Below are 21398 nucleotides of genomic sequence, written 5' to 3'. Positions count from 1 at the left end.
GGTTTATAGTTAGAGCTGGTTCAGGTTTATAGCTAGGGCTGGTTCAGGTTTATAGTTAGGGCTGGTTCAGGTTTATAGTTAGAGCTGGTTCAGGTTTATAGTTAAGGCTGGTTCAGGTGTATAGTTAGAGCTGGTTCAGGTTTATAGTTAGAGCTGGTTCAGGTTTATAGTTAGAGCTGGTTCAGGTCTATAGTTAGGGCTGGTTCAGGTCTATAGTTAGAGCTGGTTCAGGTCTATAGTTAGAGCTGGTTCAGGTTTATAGTTAGAGCTGGTTCAGGTTTATAGTTAGAGCTGGTTCAGGTTTATAGTTAGAGCTGGTTCAGGTTTATAGTTAGGGCTGGTTCAGGTCTATAGTTAGAGCTGGTTCAGGTCTATAGTTAGAGCTGGTTCAGGTTTATAGTTAGAGCTGGTTCAGGTTTATAGTTAGAGCTGGTTCAGGTCTATAGTTAGAGCTGGTTCAGGTTCATAGTTAGAGCTGGTTCAGGTTTATAGTTAGGGCTGGTTCAGGTTTATAGTTAGAGCTGGTTCAGGTTTATAGTTAGAGCTGGTTCAGGTTTATAGTTAGAGCTGGTTCAGGTTTATAGTTAGAGCTGGTTCAGGTTTATAGTTAGGGCTGGTTCAGGTTTATAGTTAGGGCTGGTTCAGGTTTATAGTTAGAGCTGGTTCAGGTTTATAGTTAGTGCTGGTTCAGGTTTATAGTTAGGGCTGGTTCAGGTTTATAGTTGGGGCTGGTTCAGGTTTATAGTTAGGGCTGGTTCAGGTTTATAGTTAGAGCTGGTTCAGGTTTATAGTTAGGGCTGGTTCAGGTTTATAGTTAGGGCTGGTTCAGGTTTATAGTTAGAGCTGGTTCAGGTTTATAGATAGGGCTGGTTCAGGTTTATAGTTAGAGCTGGTTCAGGTCTATAGTTAGAGCTGGTTCAGGTTTATAGTTAGGGCTGGTTCAGGTTTATAGTTAGGGCTGGTTCAGGTTTATAGTTAGAGCTGGTTCAGGTTTATAGATAGGGCTGGTTCAGGTTCATAGTTAGAGCTGGTTCAAGTTCATAGTTAGAGCTGGTTCAGGTTTATAGTTAGGGCTGGTTCAGGTTTATAGTTAGAGCTGGTTCAGGTTTATAGATAGGGCTGGTTCAGGTTCATAGTTAGAGCTGGTTCAAGTTCATAGTTAGGATTAGCTCAGGATTGCCTTGAAAGCTTGTTCATTTGGAACCATTTTGCAGTATATGATAGAATATAATCAGCTTCTCTGATCAAATAGACAACGTTGCTTGTGATCTGACAATATAGGTATCATAGGTAAACAACTGGCTAATGCAGAATCAGACATAAGCAAAGTTAACCCAAGTGGAACGTGGGTTTAGTAATGAGATTAAGAGGAAAATGGGTTCTGTAATTGAAGTAGAGAGTTTGAGAAACAAAATTGATATTTAAACAGGATTTGTTAAGATGCAACATCAAAATATTTTGGAACAAACAGGTATTCACTTTTTACCATTTTACTCGATTTTAAATTAAACTTTGGCCTCGCTCCCTCTTTTTGCTGGTGTCTACCTTTATTCTCCTCGTTCTCTGCGAGCGCCTTCACACTGGACATCAGGATGTCGTCATAGCCCAAAAACTCGTCGAGCAGGAAGCGACTGAAGCTGTCACCGAAACACTCGTCCTTCATGGGATCTAAACAGGTGTACAAGTTTCATCAAAGATGTGAGAGTCACATGACTGAGGCAGACAGGTGTTCAGTGGGCTCTATTTTGTGCCTCCTCGTTTTCTCCCTTCTTGACCTCAGCGCTCCACCTTGAAGGATGCCCCAATTCTAAAATGCATCTCCAGGAGCGAGGATGCTTTGAAATGCCGACTGAGAGGCAATGATGTCTCATTGGTTAAAGGCCTGTTGCCTCACCTCCTCTCGCCTCTTTCTCACCTCCTCCGCTATTATCCCCTGTGGCTTGGATTAAGATGCGAGGAGAGGAGGTGAGGAAAGTAATCAAGGATGTACAAAGGCCTTCAGTGACTCACCCAAAGTGACGACCATGACAGGGATGTTGAGCCTCTGTCTGGTGCTCTGAGACAAACGCAGGAAGCCGTACTCCAGAGAATACTCCACAATGTACTCCTCCTGAGGCCACACTGAGAAAACAACAAGAACATGACTCCTTTTCAGACAACTCTTCAGACACCAACAGACATGACTCTACAGTATCTGAGGAGGTGTATCTTCTATAATGAACTCTTTAGATATCAACAGACATGACTCTACAGTATCTGAGGAGGTGTATCTTCTATAATGAACTCTTCACTCACCAACAGACATGACTCTACAGTATCTGAGGAGGTTTATCTTCTATAATGAACTCTTCACTCACCAACAGACATGACTCTACAGTATCTGAGGAGGTTTATCTTCTAAAATGAACTATTTAGATATCAACAGACATGACTCTACAGTATCTGAGGAGGTTTATCTTCTATAATGAACTCTTCACTCACCAACAGACATGACTCTACAGTATCTGAGGAGGTTTATCTTCTAAAATGAACTCTTTAGATATCAACAGACATGACTCTACAGTATCTGAGGAGGTGTATCTTCTATAATGAACTCTTTAGATATCAACAGACATGACTACAGTATCTGAGGAGGTTTATCTTCTATAATGAACTCTTTAGATATCAACAGACATGACTCTACAGTATCTGAGGAGGTTTATCTTCTATAATGAACTCTTTAGATATCAACAGACATGACTACAGTATCTGAGGAGGTTTATCTTCTATAATGAACTCTTTAGATATCAACAGACATGACTACAGTATCTGAGGAGGTTTATCTTCTATAATGAACTATTTAGATATCAACAGACATGACTCTACAGTATCTGAGGAGGTTTATCTTCTATAATGAACTCTTTAGATATCAACAGACATGACTCTACAGTATCTGAGGAGGTGTATCTTCTATAATGAACTCTTTAGATATCAACAGACATGACTCTACAGTATCTGAGGAGGTGTATCTTCTATAATGAACTATTTAGATATCAACAGACATGACTCTACAGTATCTGAGGAGGTTTATCTTCTATAATGAACTCTTTAGATATCAACAGACATGACTCTACAGTATCTGAGGAGGTTTATCTTCTATAATGAACTCTTTAGATATCAACAGACATGACTCTACAGTATCTGAGGAGGTGTATCTTCTATAATGAACTCTTTAGATATCAACAGACATGACTCTACAGTATCTGAGGAGGTGTATCTTCTATAATGAACTCTTTAGATATCAACAGACATGACTCTACAGTATCTGAGGAGGTTTATCTTCGATAATGAACTCTTTAGATATCAACAGACATGACTCTACAGTATCTGAGGAGGTTTATCTTCTATAATGAACTCTTTAGATATCAACAGACATGACTCTACAGTATCTGAGGAGGTTTATCTTCTATAATGAACTCTTTAGATATCAACAGACATGACTCTACAGTATCTGAGGAGGTTTATCTTCTATAATGAACTCTTCACTCACCAACAGACATGACTCTACAGTATCTGAGGAGGTTTATCTTCGATAATGAACTCTTTAGATATCAACAGACATGACTCTACAGTATCTGAGGAGGTTTATCTTCTATAATGAACTCTTTAGATATCAACAGACATGACTCTACAGTATCTGAGGAGGTTTATCTTCTATAATGAACTCTTTAGATATCAACAGACATGACTCTACAGTATCTGAGGAGGTTTATCTTCTATAATGAACTCTTCACTAACCAACAGACATGACTCTACAGTATCTGAGGAGGTGTATCTTCTATAATGAACTCTTTAGATATCAACAGACATGACTCTACAGTATCTGAGGAGGTGTATCTTCTATAATGAACTCTTTAGATATCAACAGACATGACTCTACAGTATCTGAGGAGGTTTATCTTCTATAATGAACTCTTTAGATATCAACAGACATGACTCTACAGTATCTGAGGAGGTTTATCTTCTATAATGAACTCTTTAGATATCAACAGACATGACTCTACAGTATCTGAGGAGGTGTATCTTCTATAATGAACTCTTTAGATATCAACAGACATGACTCTACAGTATCTGAGGAGGTGTATCTTCTATAATGAACTCTTTAGATATCAACAGACATGACTCTACAGTATCTGAGGAGGTGTATCTTCTATAATGAACTCTTTAGATATCAACAGACATGACTCTACAGTATCTGAGGAGGTTTATCTTCTATAATGAACTCTTTAGATATCAACAGACATGACTCTACAGTATCTGAGGAGGTTTATCTTCTATAATGAACTCTTTAGATATCAACAGACATGACTCTACAGTATCTGAGGAGGTGTATCTTCTATAATGAACTCTTCACTCACCAACAGACATAACTCTACAGTATCTGAGGAGGTGTATCTTCTATAATGAACTCTTCACTCACCAACAGACATGACTCTACAGTATCTGAGGAGGTTTATCTTCTATAATGAACTCTTTAGATATCAACAGACATGACTCTACAGTATCTGAGGAGGTTTATCTTCTATAATGAACTCTTTAGATATCAACAGACATGACTCTACAGTATCTGAGGAGGTGTATCTTCTATAATGAACTCTTCACTCACCAACAGACATGACTCTACAGTATCTGAGGAGGTGTATCTTCTATAATGAACTCTTTAGATATCAACAGACATGACTCTACAGTATCTGAGGAGGTGTATCTTCTATAATGAACTCTTCACTCACCAACAGACATGACTCTACAGTATCTGAGGAGGTTTATCTTCTATGAACTCTTTCTCTTGTTCTGGTTTACAATCATTGAGACGGCTACCACCTGCTGGGGTCAAGTAGAATCTCGGCTGTTTACAGGTGGAGGAGGAGAAGGAGGTAGGAGGAGAGGTGGAGAAGGGAGGAGGAGAGAGAGGTCGAAGAAGGAGGAGGAAAGAGGAGGAGAGAGGAAAAGGAGGAGGGTTTACCTGCTCTGGTCATCATCTCCAGCTCAGACACTGAATCCTTCAGCGGCTGCATACCTTTAGTGGTCTGGCTGAAGGAGATGTCCTGGCTGTCGTTCACTCCTCCTGCGCCTCCTCCCGCTCCTCTTCCAACACCTCCTCCAATCAGAGACGGCTTCAGACGAGGCTCAATGTCCAGCTCAAACTGCAGCAGAAAAGAGAGTTGAACTAATCCGAGTCCATAGTCGATCCATGTTCTATACAGATCACCCTCACAGTTTGCACGCATGTGAACAGATGAATTACACTGTTTAACCATCATAGTGTTATTGGACGATATTCAGTAAAAACGCAGGATTAGATCAGTATTGAAGCTTTCTAGTTGCCCGATTGTTAGTAATACATTATTGTGAACAACAGATCAGAGTTGAAATCGGCAGAGGGAGAGCTAGTCACGTTAGCAGCCCTGGAGCTAACAGGGTCCATTCTGCCATTGTTTCCAACAAGTTGATGCTGTACAGATTGACGGCCCGGAGTCATTTTTTGATATGGTGTTATACAAATAAAGTTATATTAAACTAAATTGAATTATGATTCATGCTCTATTCCAGAGGTAGCCAACACCAGCGTTTCTGAGACTGGAGTGAGACAAGGAGAAAAGGTGATGTTGTGATCTTCGCAATAAAACATCTTTGATGTGACGTTTCGAGTATTGGCCAATCAGCGTCTTCATTGGGGGGTTAGGGTCAGCTTGATTGACAGCCATCTGCAACATCTATTGCTGTAATGTTGCAGATGCAGTTGTAATGTAAAAACGATACGATTTTGCACATTTTTAATATCGATACTTCATTAAAATAGCGTGCGATCAGAGCCTTGTCATACAGACAGTGAAGGAAAGCCCACTGACACAGACAGTGATGGAAAGCCCACTGACATACAGACAGTGATGGAAAGCCCACTGACACACAGACAGTGAAGGAAAGCCCACTGACACACAGACAGTGAAGGAAAGCCCACTGACACACAGACAGTGAAGGAAAGCCCACTGACACACAGACAGTGAAGGAAAGCCCACTGACATACAGACAGTGATGGAAAGCCCACTGACACAGAGACAGTGAAGGAAAGCCCACTGACACACAGACAGTGAATGAAAGCCCACTGACACAGACAGTGAAGGAAAGCCCACTGACATACAGACAGTGATGGAAAGCCCACTGACATACAGACAGTGAATGAAAGCCCACTGACACACAGACAGTGAAGGAAAGCCCACTGACACACAGACAGTGAAGGAAAGCCCACTGACACACAGACAGTGAATGAAAGCCCACTGACACAGACAGTGAAGGAAAGCCCACTGACACAGACAGTGAATGAAAGCCCACTGACACACAGACAGTGAATGAAAGCCCACTGACACAGACAGTGAAGGAAAGCCCACTGACACAGACAGTGAATGAAAGCCCACTGACACAGACAGTGAATGAAAGCCCACTGACACAGACAGTGAAGGAAAGCCCACTGACACACAGACAGTGAAGGAAAGCCCACTGACATACAGACAGTGAAGGAAAGCCCACTGACATACAGACAGTGAAGGAAAGCCCACTGACATAGACAGTGAAGGAAAGCCCACTGACATACAGACAGTGAATGAAAGCCCACTGACACACAGACAGTGAAGGAAAGCCCACTGACACACAGACAGTGAAGGAAAGCCCACTGACATACAGACAGTGAAGGAAAGCCCACTGACATACAGACAGTGAATGAAAGCCCACTGACACACAGACAGTAAAGGAAAGCCCACTGACACACAGACAGTGAAGGAAAGCCCACTGACACAAAGACAGTGAAGGAAGGCCCACTGACGTACAGACAGTAAAGGAAAGCCCACTGACATACAGACAGTGAAGGAAAGCCCACTGACAGTCAGTGAAGGAAAGCCCACTGACACACAGACAGTGAAGGAAAGCCCACTGACATACAGACACTGAAGGAAAGCCCACTGACACACAGACAGTGAAGGAAAGCCCACTGACATACAGACAGAGAAGGAAAGCCCACTGACATACAGACAGTGAAGGAAAGCCCACTGACACACAGACAGTGAAGGAAAGCCCACTGACATACAGACAGTGAAGGAAAGCCCACTGACACACAGACAGAGAAGGAAAGCCCACTGACACACAGACAGTGAAGGAAAGCCCACTGACACACAGACAGTGAAGGAAAGCCCACTGACGTACAGACAGTAAAGGAAAGCCCACTGACACACAGACAGAGAAGGAAAGCCCACTGACGTACAGACAGTAAAGGAAAGCCCACTGACACACAGACAGAGAAGGAAAGCCCACTGACACACAGACAGTGAAGGAAAGCCCACTGACACACAGACAGTGAAGGAAAGCCCACTGACACACAGACAGTGAAGGAAAGCCCACTGACACACAGACAGAGAAGGAAAGCCCACTGACATACAGACAGAGAAGGAAAGCCCACTGACACACAGACAGTGAAGGAAAGCCCACTGACACACAGACAGTGAAGGAAAGCCCACTGACATACAGACAGTGAAGGAAAGCCCACTGACACACAGACAGTGAAGGAAAGCCCACTGACACACAGACAGAGAAGGAAAGCCCACTGACACACAGACAGTGAAGGAAAGCCCACTGACATACAGACAGTGAAGGAAAGCCCACTGACACACAGACAGAGAAGGAAAGCCCACTGACACACAGACAGTGAAGGAAAGCCCACTGACACACAGACAGTGAAGGAAAGCCCACTGACACACAGACAGAGAAGGAAAGCCCACTGACACACAGACAGTGAAGGAAAGCCCACTGACACACAGACAGTGAAGGAAAGCCCACTGACACACAGACAGTGAAGGAAAGCCCACTGACACACAGACAGTGAAGGAAAGCCCACTGACACACAGACAGAGAAGGAAAGCCCACTGACACACAGACAGTGAAGGAAAGCCCACTGACATACAGACAGTGAAGGAAAGCCCACTGACACACAGACAGAGAAGGAAAGCCCACTGACACACAGACAGAGAAGGAAAGCCCACTGACACACAGACAGTGAAGGAAAGCCCACTGACAAACAGACAGTGAAGGAAAGCCCACTGACACACAGACAGTGAAGGAAAGCCCACTGACATGACAGTGAAGGAAAGCCCACTGACACACAGACAGTGAAGGAAAGCCCACTGACACACAGACAGAGAAGGAAAGCCCACTGACACACAGACAGTGAAGGAAAGCCCACTGACATACAGACAGTGAAGGAAAGCCCACTGACACACAGACAGTGAAGGAAAGCCCACTGACATACAGACAGTGAAGGAAAGCCCACTGACACACAGACAGAGAAGGAAAGCCCACTGACACACAGACAGTGAATGAAAGCCCACTGACACACAGACAGTGAAGGAAAGCCCACTGACATACAGACAGTGAAGGAAAGCCCACTGACACACAGACAGAGAAGGAAAGCCCACTGACACACAGACAGTGAAGGAAAGCCCACTGACACACAGACAGTGAAGGAAAGCCCACTGACACACAGACAGTGAAGGAAAGCCCACTGACACACAGACAGTGAAGGAAAGCCCACTGACATACAGACAGCTAAACTTGTTTCAAAGCCACTCAGACCAAGGGACAAAGCTGTGGAAAACAGGTTTTGTGACTTTGAGCCATGCGTGTCACTCGTTTCAAATCCTTTCTTCAAGTGGACATGACGTGCATTGCTGAGCAACTGAGTGCTGTTCAACTTGGATGCTGGACAGGTGGAGGTGGAAATCATAACGTTGCAAAATGACCTCCACCCCAAAACCCATCAGTCTGCACCAAACCTTTGGTGCCTTGTGGACACAGAAAAGTAGACGAGTGTATGCACAGCAGCTATGAACGTTGCCTTGTTGGCTCAACCCATCTCTGTGAATCAGCCTTTTCCAACATGAACTTCATCAACAAACAGAACACGTTGCCTTACTGATGCACATCTACAAGACTCAGAGTTGCAGTGTCAAATTATACTCCAGATTACAGTACATTGGTGAACAGTATGCAATGCCAGGCTTCCCACTAACAGACATTTACAGACAAAGAAAAAGAAAACACCGTGACAACATTAACACAAACGTGTTAAAAAGAAAGATGCTGCAAATTTGGTGATTAGTGCTAATGTTATATGATTCATTTAAAAAGTTATTTAAAAAAAAAAAATCTTACACAACTGATGACTTGCAGTCAGAGATTTAAATAGTGGTTAGATATGACGGTTAATGATTTCCTAAAAATGTGTACAAGAATTCTGTGATTTTGAACAAAATGCTACAAAACTATCAAATATATTTACAAAAATACATACGTGATACCTCTGACTTTCAAATGTTGAAGCAGATTAACAGAAATAAATGTTGCATGTTTAAATATATCTGTGTTTCCTACCATCTATTGTGAGTAATAATTAACATTGATATGTGATCAGACACTTCACATATATTATTATTATTATTAAAAGGTGATCTGTGCAAATTTGTTATTCAGGAAGTTTATATCAAACAAGTAGCCCTTCGTATTATTTTGTACCCTTGAAGTAGCTCTCAGTTTCAAAAAGGTTGGTGACCCCTGCGTCTATTCAGTAAAAATGAGGATTGGGTGAAGGTAAAATACAATGTTATCATGGTGCGTTTAAATGTAATCTTCTAATTTTTGGAGGCAAAAAGCATTATTTTGATTGTTGTATACCAGCTGCTGTAACAAATCAAAACATATCCCTGATATGGCAGTAAGAAGACGTGGGCATCTATACTCCCCTCCCTCATTTCCACCCAATCTGATGAACTCCTGCTGACTCCTATTGGCTGTGGAGGGAACTGAACCTCTGACGACTCCGCTCACCTGCACGGAGCTGTTGTCAAACATCTCCAGGGTCATCTCATCCTCGTCTTCTTCTTCCTCCTGCAGAGCTGCTAGGCTGAGCCCCACCACTCCTCTCGGTGCTCCACCCCCCTCCTCAGCCTCCAGCTCCTCCTGGAGGCCCGTGGAGTCATAGTACTGCAGAAAGACGGGGGCTCGGCTGGAGTTCCTCTGGATCTCCACCCGCAGGATGCCGTCACGAGGCCAGCGCTCCCTCACCACCTCCAGACAGTTGATGGGCGAGCGAGAGAAGGCGATGTGAATGTAGGCGAGGATGAAGAGGACGAAGAGCGCCTGAACAGGAGCACAGAGGAGTTGATGCCATCAACGTTTCATAGACAATGCTTCCACTGACATGTCACTTTATACTTTAGATACAATGTATACCCTTTCATTTGAATTCTATTTGTACATTTCCTTCTTAAAATCATTTCCTTTATTATTTAAATTCTTAAATGTAATATGTCCTGGCCTGCTATTGTATTGTATACATGTAAACATGTTTGCTGTTGCTTCACGTTGGGGATGAATAAAGTAACATCTTATCTTATGCTTACTAATATTCAGTGGAACTCATTTAACTTGCATACGTCTAAAATTACAAAACAAAAACATTTTCATCCATCCATCCATCCATTTTCAATACCGCTTATCCTCATTAGGGGGCGCTGGAGCCTATCCCAGCTGACATAGGGCGAAGGCAGGGGACACCCTGGACAGGCCGTCAGTCCATCGAGGGCACATGTAGGGACATACAACCATTCACTCTCACATTCACACCTATGGGACATTTAGAGATCAATTAACCTGCAGCATGTCTTTGGACTGTGGGAGGATGTTCATCAAAACTGGTATTGATGCCTTTACTTTTGACTATTTAAAGTATTCATATGATGTGCGCATACATAACACAAGTCGGCTGAAGTCAGTTTGATCATTATAATTATTATTAACTCAAACATTGTGAAAGTTTGCATATCTCCTCTACCACAACGGCTATTTGAATACTTTCTGTGTTAGAATAAAGAAAACACAGATTAGACGTGTATACAGCTGTATATGTGTTACTGGTTCAAAGAAAAAAATAAAAAGGATGAATATCTCTTTAAAATGACGCAGTTGAAAGCACAATATGTTAACAGTCTTTCTGCAAAGTTTGACTTTGATAAAGTGAAGTTGAAAATGTTTAGAAGTGATTTGTGGGATATTGATATTTTCTCATGTAACACGCTATTTAGTTCACTTTTATATCATTAATGGTGTTCAATACATCCACATACAGCAGTAACATACACTAAATAAACCAAAATAATGCTTTTGTGCTCTCAAATCATCATAAAATATTTTAGAATGAGACATATTTCTCCATAACTATTATTATTATTATTATTATTATTATCTCTGCCTTACATTGTCCGATTTCAGTCTAACAACACTTGTTTTATTAATGGGAGCTATCTACAGCAATCCAAATGAAATTGACACACTTTTAGCCAACCAAAATCATCTATACTCCACATTTTGTGAGGCATATGATTCAATTAGCGGAGACTCAAACCGACCAGGACACTTCCGTTAGCTGCACAGCAAGCCGGGGTTCATTTAGAAGTCAAGATGGTGTCTGTGGATTTTACGGAGCTGCAGATGTTCATCAAAATGTGAGTCATATCTCTGTACAGTCGCTGGAAAAAATTGTTTGGCAGTGTGGTTGATATTTTGCTGATGCTTTGTCTGAGAAGAAATTGGAAATTAGAATCTGAATCCGTAAATTGAGAGCTTTACGGAGACGTCCGGCCTTCAGGTGTAGCATAAAGCTAGCAGACCATAGTTCATATATCCATACTCATTCTTATGGTTATGTTAATCTTTGTTGAGTTGTGTTTAGAGCATGTACAAATGGATTACTTGGTTTTATAGCCCAAGCTTTAGATTAGAAAACTTTAACTCATTTGCCACCAAACATTCGTGCAGACAAAAATAGACAGTCCACAGAACACAACAGACAAGTAACAGACTACAAGGAACAAACAAAACCAGAAAATGCCCCATAAAACATGCATCAGAAAGATGCTAAGTCTAAATCTAAAAACACCTAAAAGGTGTTCATTAAAAAAATCTAACTGCTGCCGGAACAAAGGACCTTCTGAGTGGTTCAGTGGAACACTGAGGCCTCCTGAGTCTCAGTGAAAGACCTTCTGAGTGGTTCAGTGGAACACTGAGGCCTCCTGAGTCTCAGTGAAAGACCTTCTGAGTGGTTCAGTAGAACACTGAGGCCTCCTGAGTCTCAGTGAAAGACCTTCTGAGAGGTTCAGTGGAACACTGAGGCCTCCTGAGTCTCAGTGAAAGACCTTCTGAGAGGTTCAGTGGAACACTGAGGCCTCCTGAGTCTCAGTGAAAGACCTTCTGAGAGGTTCAGTGGAACACTGAGGCCTCCTGAGTCTCAGTGAAAGACCTTCTGAGTGGTTCAGTAGAACACTGAGGCCTCCTGAGTCTCAGTGAAAGACCTTCTGAGTGGTTCAGTAGAACACTGAGGCCTCCTGAGTCTCAGTGAAAGACCTTCTGAGTCCATTAAAAACACAGTGTAGTGGATGGCCTTCAAAAGAAACAATCGTTTTTAACTTGGCCCTTGTCCTCTTTGTATAGTGACCTCTAGTGAGTCCGGGGGAAGGCCAATCACTGAGCCAGCCTTTCTGATCATCTTATTGATCCTGTTTTTATCATCAGTAATGCCCCCCCCCCCCCCCCCCCCCCCAGCAGAGCACAGCATAGAAGAGGACACTTGCTAAGGATCTCTGACAAAGTCACCAGTTATATTAATTACTGTGTCCAGACTATCATTCCCTGTAAAAAAATAAAAACGTTTCCTAATAATAAACCTTGGGTGACAAGGGAGGTTAAAGCTGCTATTAATAAAAAGAAAACTGCTTTTCTCAGCGGCAATAAAGACAGGATTAAAACTGGGCTGTACAAAATAAACTGAATTGAAAACTGAACTCGACTCCACATCATCAGATCCATTCCAGATTTCACATGTGTGATGAGACTCCAGGCCTGAAGACATGTGCAGTCTAAATTGTAATTATAGTCGTAGCGCCACCTACTGGTAATAGGAAGTAAAATGTTCTATACTTTGGCTTGCTTCTCTTAGTAGTTAAATCAGATCAACATCAAATTTGTTCCACACAAACATAAGACTTTCATGATGCCAGCACACAAAGCATTTTATGTTTTGTGTTACACTGTTACTGTGGCAACCCATTTTTCACAGTAAACAACAAAGGGGCTTTGGAGGGACTAAACATGCTCGAATTGTAACTTAACTTAGCACACACATGTAAAAAGTCTCTTGGAACCATGCTCTACACGGTACCGGCCATTTTGATTTTATTTTTCTGTTCATTTCTTCATGCCTTAATCTTGCGAATTCCTCCTTGGTAAATCATCGGACAGAATTCAAATTTAGTCAGTACAATCTAAAAACCTGAGTAATTAAAACGTAGCAAAATCTGGTTGTTTCGTGAAAGGCCGTTACCGTGGCGACACACTCTGTCATGAAGACAAAGCAGTTTTTGGGGGCTAGATTTGCTCAAAACACATCCAAACTTAGCACACACATTATGTCCTGTCCTAAATGTAGTTGTATGATATGATTTTCATTAATTAATTAATTAAACACAAAATGTCAAAAAATCTTCGACAAAGCAGCCCTCACAGTAGGTTTGACATTGAAATACAAAATGTGGGAGGCTTATGTAACACATGTTAGCTTAAAAATAACTCTTGGGACCATGCTCTAAACTGTACCAAAAGCCAACCATTTTGAGTTTTGTGTGATTTTTCCGGTCATTTTTGTGTATTTCTTGCCACTATACGTTACTGAACTCCTGATGAAGGGAAATTATCGGATCCCCTTCAAATGTATTATGGTGATGCATGTCGTCTCGGGCCATACATCGGATACAGCAAGTGGTGGACTGTTTGCAAAGTATAATTCTATCATCGCTCCGTGCAGGAACAGACGTCTAACTCACTGACGGTCGCAGACATTCTCGGCCACTTTTCACACTTTGTGTTATATATTCAACTCTATATAAGAGACTTTTCACACCTTGTGTTATATATTCAACTCTATATAAGAGACTTTTCACACTTTGTGTTATATATTCAACTCTATATAAGAGACTTTTCACACCTTGTGTTATATATTCAACTCTATATAAGAGACTTTTCACACCTTGTGTTATATATTCAACTCTATATAAGAGACTTTTCACACCTTATGTTATATATTCAACTCTATATAAGAGACTTTTCACACCTTGTGTTATATAATCAACTCTATATAAGAGACTTTTCACACCTTGTGTTATATATTCAACTCTATATAAGAGACTTTTCACACTTTATGTTATATATTTAACTCTATATAAGAGACTTTTCACACTTTATGTTATATATTTAACTCTATATAAGAGACTTTTCACACCTTGTGTTATATATTCAACTCTATATAAGAGACTTTTCACACCTTATGTTATATATTCAACTCTATATAAGAGACTTTTCACACCTTATGTTATATATTCAACTCTATATAAGATACTTTTCACACCTTGTGTTATATAATCAACTCTATATAAGAGACTTTTCACACTTTGTGTTATATATTCAACTCTATATAAGAGACTTTTCACACCTTGTGTTATATATTCAACTCTATATAAGAGACTTTTCACACCTTATGTTATATATTCAACTCTATATAAGAGACTTTTCACACCTTATGTTATATATTCAACTCTATATAAGAGACTTTTCACACCTTATGTTATATATTCAACTCTATATAAGAGACTTTTCACACCTTATGTTATATATTCAACTCTATATAAGAGACTTTTCACACCTTGTGTTATATAATCAACTCTATATAAGAGACTTTTCACACTTTGTGTTATATATTCAACTCTATATAAGAGACTTTTCACACCTTGTGTTATATAATCAACTCTATATAAGAGACTTTTCACACTTTGTGTTATATATTCAACTATATATAAGAGACTTTTCACACCTTATGTTATATATTCAACTCTATATAAGAGACTTTTCACACCTTATGTTATATATTTAACTCTATATAAAAGACTTTACACACCTTGAGTAGTACGAAGAACTCAAAGACTCTCCTGAAGGATGGAGGGAACAGTCGGGCGTATGTGACGGCCATTTTGAAGAAGAGGGCGTGGAACAGTCGGTCACGGACATTGATGAGGGGGTTCTGGTTGATGTTGGGGTTTCGAATCCTGTTGGGTCCAATGTTGTTGTTGTTCAGAGGGACGTTGTTGTTGTTTGCCTGGTTCTCAGACATGATCTCTATCTCTGGATTCAGCTCACTGCACAAACTAACAGCTGATTCTAGGTCAGCATGGCTGCAGGCAGGTGTCCTCAGAGTAAAGGTACAACTATGATGTCAGATCAGGCGAAAAAGGTCTCCAAGCTGAGTGCTGATACACTCCACTTCTTTAAAAAGATGCCACTGAAAACAAATCAACGAAGACTTTGATTATCAAATTGAAAGTTTACGATATTCACCAAGTTATGAACAAAAATATTTTATCAATAATGACAGAGCCCTTATAATGTCACAATGCAGTAGAATACAGTAAAGAACCCCAGTAAAGTTCAGTAAAGAAAGGTAGTTGAGTTCAGTAAAGAAAGGCAGTAAAGTTCAGTTAAGAAATGTAGTAAAGAAAGGCAGTAGAGTTCAGTAAAGAAAGGTAGTAAAGTAAAAAAAACAGTAGAGTTCAGTAAAGAAAGGTATTAAAGTAAAAAAAACAGTAGAGTTCAGTAAAGAAAGGTAGTAAAGTTTTTAAAAAACAGTAGAGTTCAGTAAAGAAAGGTAGTAAAGTTTTTAAAAAACAGTAGAGTTCAGTAAAGAAAGGTAGTAAAGTTTAAAAAAACAGAGTTCAGTAAAGAAAGGTAGTAAAGTTTAAAAAAACAGAGTTCAGTAAAGAAAGGCAGTAAAACATTTTTTTTAAACAATAAAGAAAGGTTCGGAAAAAAACCCTGAAAGTTCAGTAAAGAAAGGTACTGAAGAAAAGAAAGGTAGTCTAGTTAAGCAACGAGGTAGTTTTACACCAAGCAACAAGGTAGTTTTACACCAAGTAACGAGGTAGTTTTACACCAAGCAACGAGGTAGTTTTACACCAAGCAACGAGGTAGTTTTACACCAAGCAACGAGGTAGTTTTACACCAAGCAACGAGGTAGTTTTACACCAAGTAACGAGGTAGTTTTACACCAAGCAACGAGGTAGTTTTACACCAAGCAACGAGGTAGTTTTACACCAAGCAACGAGGTAGTTTTACACCAAGCAACGAGGTAGTTTTACACCAAGCAACGAGGTAGTTTTACACCAAGCAACGAGGTAGTTTTACACCAAGCAACGAGGTAGTTTTACACCAAGTAACGAGGTAGTTTTACACCAAGTAACGAGGTAGTTTTACACCAAGTAACGAGGTAGTTTTACACCAAGCAACGAGGTAGTTTTACACCAAGTAACAAGGTAGTTTTACACCAAGTAACGAGGTAGTTTTACACCAAGCAACAAGCCGACACACAGCCCCACACACACACATTGTTGTTGTGGAAGTTCCTCAACAAAAGAGAAAACAACATGAAACTCACGACTGCGAGCCCCTTATTATATTTATTATACTGCCCTTCATGCTGCTCAGAGGAATCACAGGCAGTCTGCTTAGTTTTGGAAAGCACTACAAACCTCTATTGGTTTGAAGGTACTGCGTTCAAAATGTCTGACCAGTCACACTTTGACTGAGCCAGCAGCCGCAACAACTACAAATATGATATCAGAGAAGCTTGTGGATTTTAAATCTTTAATCCAAACACAAAGATGCACCCATAGGTCGGTCTGCAAACGACCACCAGACACAGACTGGCCATATATACACACACACACACACACACACGCGCACACACATATACACATACATAGATAGTGGTTAAAACTTAACAAGAACATTTGATGATTTTTTTATGTGCCAGGAAACTAAGTCTAGTTTTGAACTGATGGTCGTAAAACAATTCAAGAATGTAAATTAAACTTTGATTAGTGGACACTATTAAGCAGATTAATTAATACATTAGTAGATCAGTAGATAATATTCCCACCAAAAATGTATCAATTAGTCTATTGACAGAAAACGTTGATAATCAGACCTCCTCCCCCTCCAAGCCCAACCCGTTGCCTCAGGTCCGCCGATAAACAACAGATTTGTTATTATCTGGTTCCAGTTTCTAAAATATGAATTAAAGCTGAAACTAATGATTATTTTCATTATTGATTAATCCACCGGTAAATCAATCCATAAAGTGTATTCGTTAGTCAATTTATTTTTATTTAGACACGTTTCAAAAGATAAATAACTGAACTGTTGAATCAACAAAATAACTTTCAATTGACGAATCGATCGATCGATATCGATCAGTCCTAATGTAGTTTATGACAGTGATGGACATGAGACCACAGAGTATCAATACTGAATAGTGTGTGTGTGTGTGTGTGCGTGCGTGTATGTGCACGTGTGCGTGTGTGTGCGTGTGTGTACGTGTGTATGCGCGTGTGCATGTATGTGCGTGTATGTATGAGCATGTGTGTATGCGCGTGTGCATGTGTGCATGTATGTGCATGTATGTGCATGTATGTATGTGCACGTGTGTATGTGTGTGTATGTGCGTGCGTGTACGTGTGTATGCGCGTGTGCATGTGTGCATGTATGTGCATGTATGTATGTGCACGTGTGTATGTGTGTGTATGTGCGTGCGTGCGTGCGTGTACGTGTGTATGCGCGTGTGCATGTGTGTGCATGTATGTGCATGTGTGTGTGTGCGTGTGTGCGTACTGCACGTAGTTGTGAGGCCTGCTGCCTCCTCAGGTAAACATCCCGCCCCTAACTCTGTATATCTCGAACATGAAGCTGCATAATTACCTGCGCTCAGCTGCTCCGCGGAGAGTCCGTTAGCGTGAACGTTAACGGGAACATTAACCGGAACATGAACATGAACCATGTCTCCGGTGTTCTCATCAGAACACAACAGATTCCCGTTAACGCGCTCCAGAGGAAGCTAAAGCTAAATGAGCTAGCAGGACCCGGAACCCTTTAAACCAGGACCCGGAACCCCCTAACCCAGGACCCAGGACCCCCTAACCCAACCCAGGACCCGGACCCTGTAGAGTCATTTCAGTTTACTCTAAACCCGTTCGGTGGTTTCCCTTTGAGCTAACAGGAGCTAACAGGAGACCAGAGATTCGGCAGCCTGACGAGACAACCACCTGACCGGAAATACGGGTCCTACGGGGCGGAGCCTAACCCCGAGTTTTATCTGCCAGGTGCAAAACTCATAACCCACCACAGTCAATGTATCCGACCCACATAGAGCCACATAGGTCCACATGCAGTCTATGTATCCGACCCACATAGAGCCACATACGGTCTATGTATCAGACCCACATAGAGCCACATAGGTCCACATACGGTCTATGTATCAGACCCACATATACCCACATACGGTCTATGTATCAGACCCACATAGAGCCACATAGGTCCACATACGGTCTATGTATCCGACCCACATAGAGCCACATAGGTCCACATGCAGTCTATGTATCCGACCCACATAGAGCCACATACGGTCTATGTATCAGACCCACATAGAGCCACATAGGTCCACATACGGTCTATGTATCAGACCCACATACACCCACATACGGTCTATGTATCCGACCCACATACACCCACATACGGTCTATGTATCCGACCCACATAGAGCCACATACGGTCTATGTATCCGACCCACATAGAGCCACATAGGTCCACATACGGTCTATGTATCCGACCCACATAGAGCCACATAGGTCCACATGCAGTCTATGTATCCGACCCACATACACCCACATACGGTCTATGTATCCGACCCACATACACCCACATACGGTCTATGTATCCGACCCACATATACCCACATACGGTCTATGTATCCGACCCACATAGAGCCACATAGGTCCACATGCAGTCTATGTATCCGACCCACATAGAGCCACATACGGTCTATGTATCAGACCCACATAGAGCCACATAGGTCCACATACGGTCTATGTATCAGACCCACATATACCCACATACGGTCTATGTATCAGACCCACATAGAGCCACATAGGTCCACATACGGTCTATGTATCCAACCCACATAGAGCCACATAGGTCCACATACGGTCTATGTATCCGACCCACATAGAGCCACATAGGTCCACATGCAGTCTATGTATCCGACCCACATACACCCACATACGGTCTATGTATCCGACCCACATACACCCACATACGGTCTATGTATCCGACCCACATAGAGCCACATACGGTCTATGTATCCGACCCACATAGAGCCACATAGGTCCACATACGGTCTATGTATCCGACCCACATAGAGCCACATAGGTCCACATGCAGTCTATGTATCCGACCCACATACACCCACATACGGTCTATGTATCCGACCCACATACACCCACATATGGTCTATGTATCCGACCCACATACACCCACATACGGTCTATGTATCCGACCCACATAGAGCCACATAGGTCCACATACGGTCTATGTATCCGACCCACATAGAGCCACATAGGTCCACATACGGTCTATGTATCCGACCCACATACACCCACATACAGTCTATGTATCAGACCCACATATACCCACATACGGTCTATGTATCCGACCCACATAGAGCCACATAGGTCCACATACGGTCTATGTATCCGACCCACATAGAGCCACATAGGTCCACATGCAGTCTATGTATCCGACCCACATACACCCACATACGGTCTATGTATCCGACCCACATACACCCACATACGGTCTATGTATCCGACCCACATAGAGCCACATACGGTCTATGTATCCGACCCACATAGAGCCACATAGGTCCACATACGGTCTATGTATCCGACCCACATATACCCACATATGGTCTATGTATCAGACCCACATATACCCACATACGGTCTATGTATCAGACCCACATACACCCACATACGGTCTATGTATCCAACCCACATAGAGCCACATAGGTCCACATGCAGTCTATGTATCCGACCCACATAGAGCCACATAGGTCCACATGCAGTCTATGTATCCGACCCACATAGAGCCACATAGGTCCACATACGGTCTATGTATCCGACCCACATACACCCACATACGGTCTATGTATCAGACCCACATATACCCACATACGGTCTATGTATCAGACCCACATACACCCATATACGGTCTATGTATCAGACCCACATACACCCACATACGGTCTATGTATCAGACCCACATATACCCACATACGGTCTATGTATCAGACCCACATAGATCCACATGCGGTCTATGTATCAGACCCACATAGAGCCACATAGGTCCACATGCCGTCTATGTATCCAACCCACATATACCCACATACGGTCTATGTATCAGACCCACATATACCCACATACGGTCTATGTATCAGACCCACATATACCCACATACGGTCTATGTATCAGACCCACATAGATCCACATACAGTCTATGTATCAGACCCACATAGAGCCACATAGGTCCACATGCGGTCTATGTATCCGACCCACATATATCCGCATACGGTCTATGTATCAGACCCACATAGATCCACATGCGGTCTATGTATCAGACCCACATGAACCCACATCCAGACCATGTATCAGACCCACATAGACCCACATACGGTCCATGTATCAGACCCACATAGACCCATATGTGGTCTATGTATCAGACCAACATAGGGTCCAATTATCATACCCACATAGACCCATATCAACCCACATAAGGGTCCATGTATCCATTTGTCTATGTACCAGACCCATATACGGCCCATATATCAGAGTAAGTGGATCTAAGCACTGTACCCAGGAAATATCCCTAACAATCTATTCAAAATAGACCAATCTTCATTGACAGTCAGGGGGCGACTCCTCTGGTTGTATAGAAGTCTATGCTTCATGTGTTAAAGCTGCATTCTCTCTCCTGACCACCAGGGGGTGACTCCTCTGGTTGTATAGAAGTCTATGCTTCATGTGTTAAAGCTGCATTCTCTCTCTACTGACCACCAGGGGGCGACTCCTCTGGTTGTATAGAAGTCTATGCTTCATGTGTTAAAGCTGCATTCTCTCTCTACTGACCACCAGGGGGCGACTCCTCTGGTTGTATAGAAGTCTATGCTTCATGTGTTAAAGCTGCATTCTCTCTCTACTGACCACCAGGGGGCGACTCCTCTGGTTGTATAGAAGTCTATGACAAAAAGTACTCTCGGCCTCATCCGGAGACTAATGAATAAACATTCTGCTTTGAAACAAATAAAATACACTTTCACTTTTTAATTTACA

The 21398-nt window shown here is 41.9% G+C and overlaps 1 protein-coding gene across 1 annotated transcript in view; it reads right to left on the bottom strand.

Annotated features, from left to right (window-relative positions):
• Positions 1 to 18282, bottom strand: part of tmem259 (transmembrane protein 259) — a 34880-nt gene extending 16598 nt beyond the window's left edge. The window contains exons 1-6 of the mRNA XM_034531215.1: positions 17935 to 18282; positions 15083 to 15463; positions 9907 to 10218; positions 5003 to 5183; positions 2011 to 2121; positions 1546 to 1668 (exon numbers count right to left, since the gene is read on the bottom strand). Coding sequence (XP_034387106.1) covers positions 1546 to 1668; positions 2011 to 2121; positions 5003 to 5183; positions 9907 to 10218; positions 15083 to 15295 — 940 coding nt within the window. The 5' untranslated portion in view covers positions 15296 to 15463; positions 17935 to 18282. The remainder of the gene's footprint in view (positions 1 to 1545; positions 1669 to 2010; positions 2122 to 5002; positions 5184 to 9906; positions 10219 to 15082; positions 15464 to 17934) is intronic.
• Between the last annotated feature and the right edge of the window lie 3116 nt (positions 18283 to 21398).

This window comes from Cyclopterus lumpus, chromosome 4, assembly GCF_009769545.1.
Source record: "Cyclopterus lumpus isolate fCycLum1 chromosome 4, fCycLum1.pri, whole genome shotgun sequence".
Taxonomy (NCBI): Eukaryota; Metazoa; Chordata; class Actinopteri; order Perciformes; family Cyclopteridae; genus Cyclopterus; species Cyclopterus lumpus.
The sequence above is the reverse complement of the archived record's forward strand: the minus strand, read 5'-3'. Positions and strand labels throughout refer to the sequence as shown.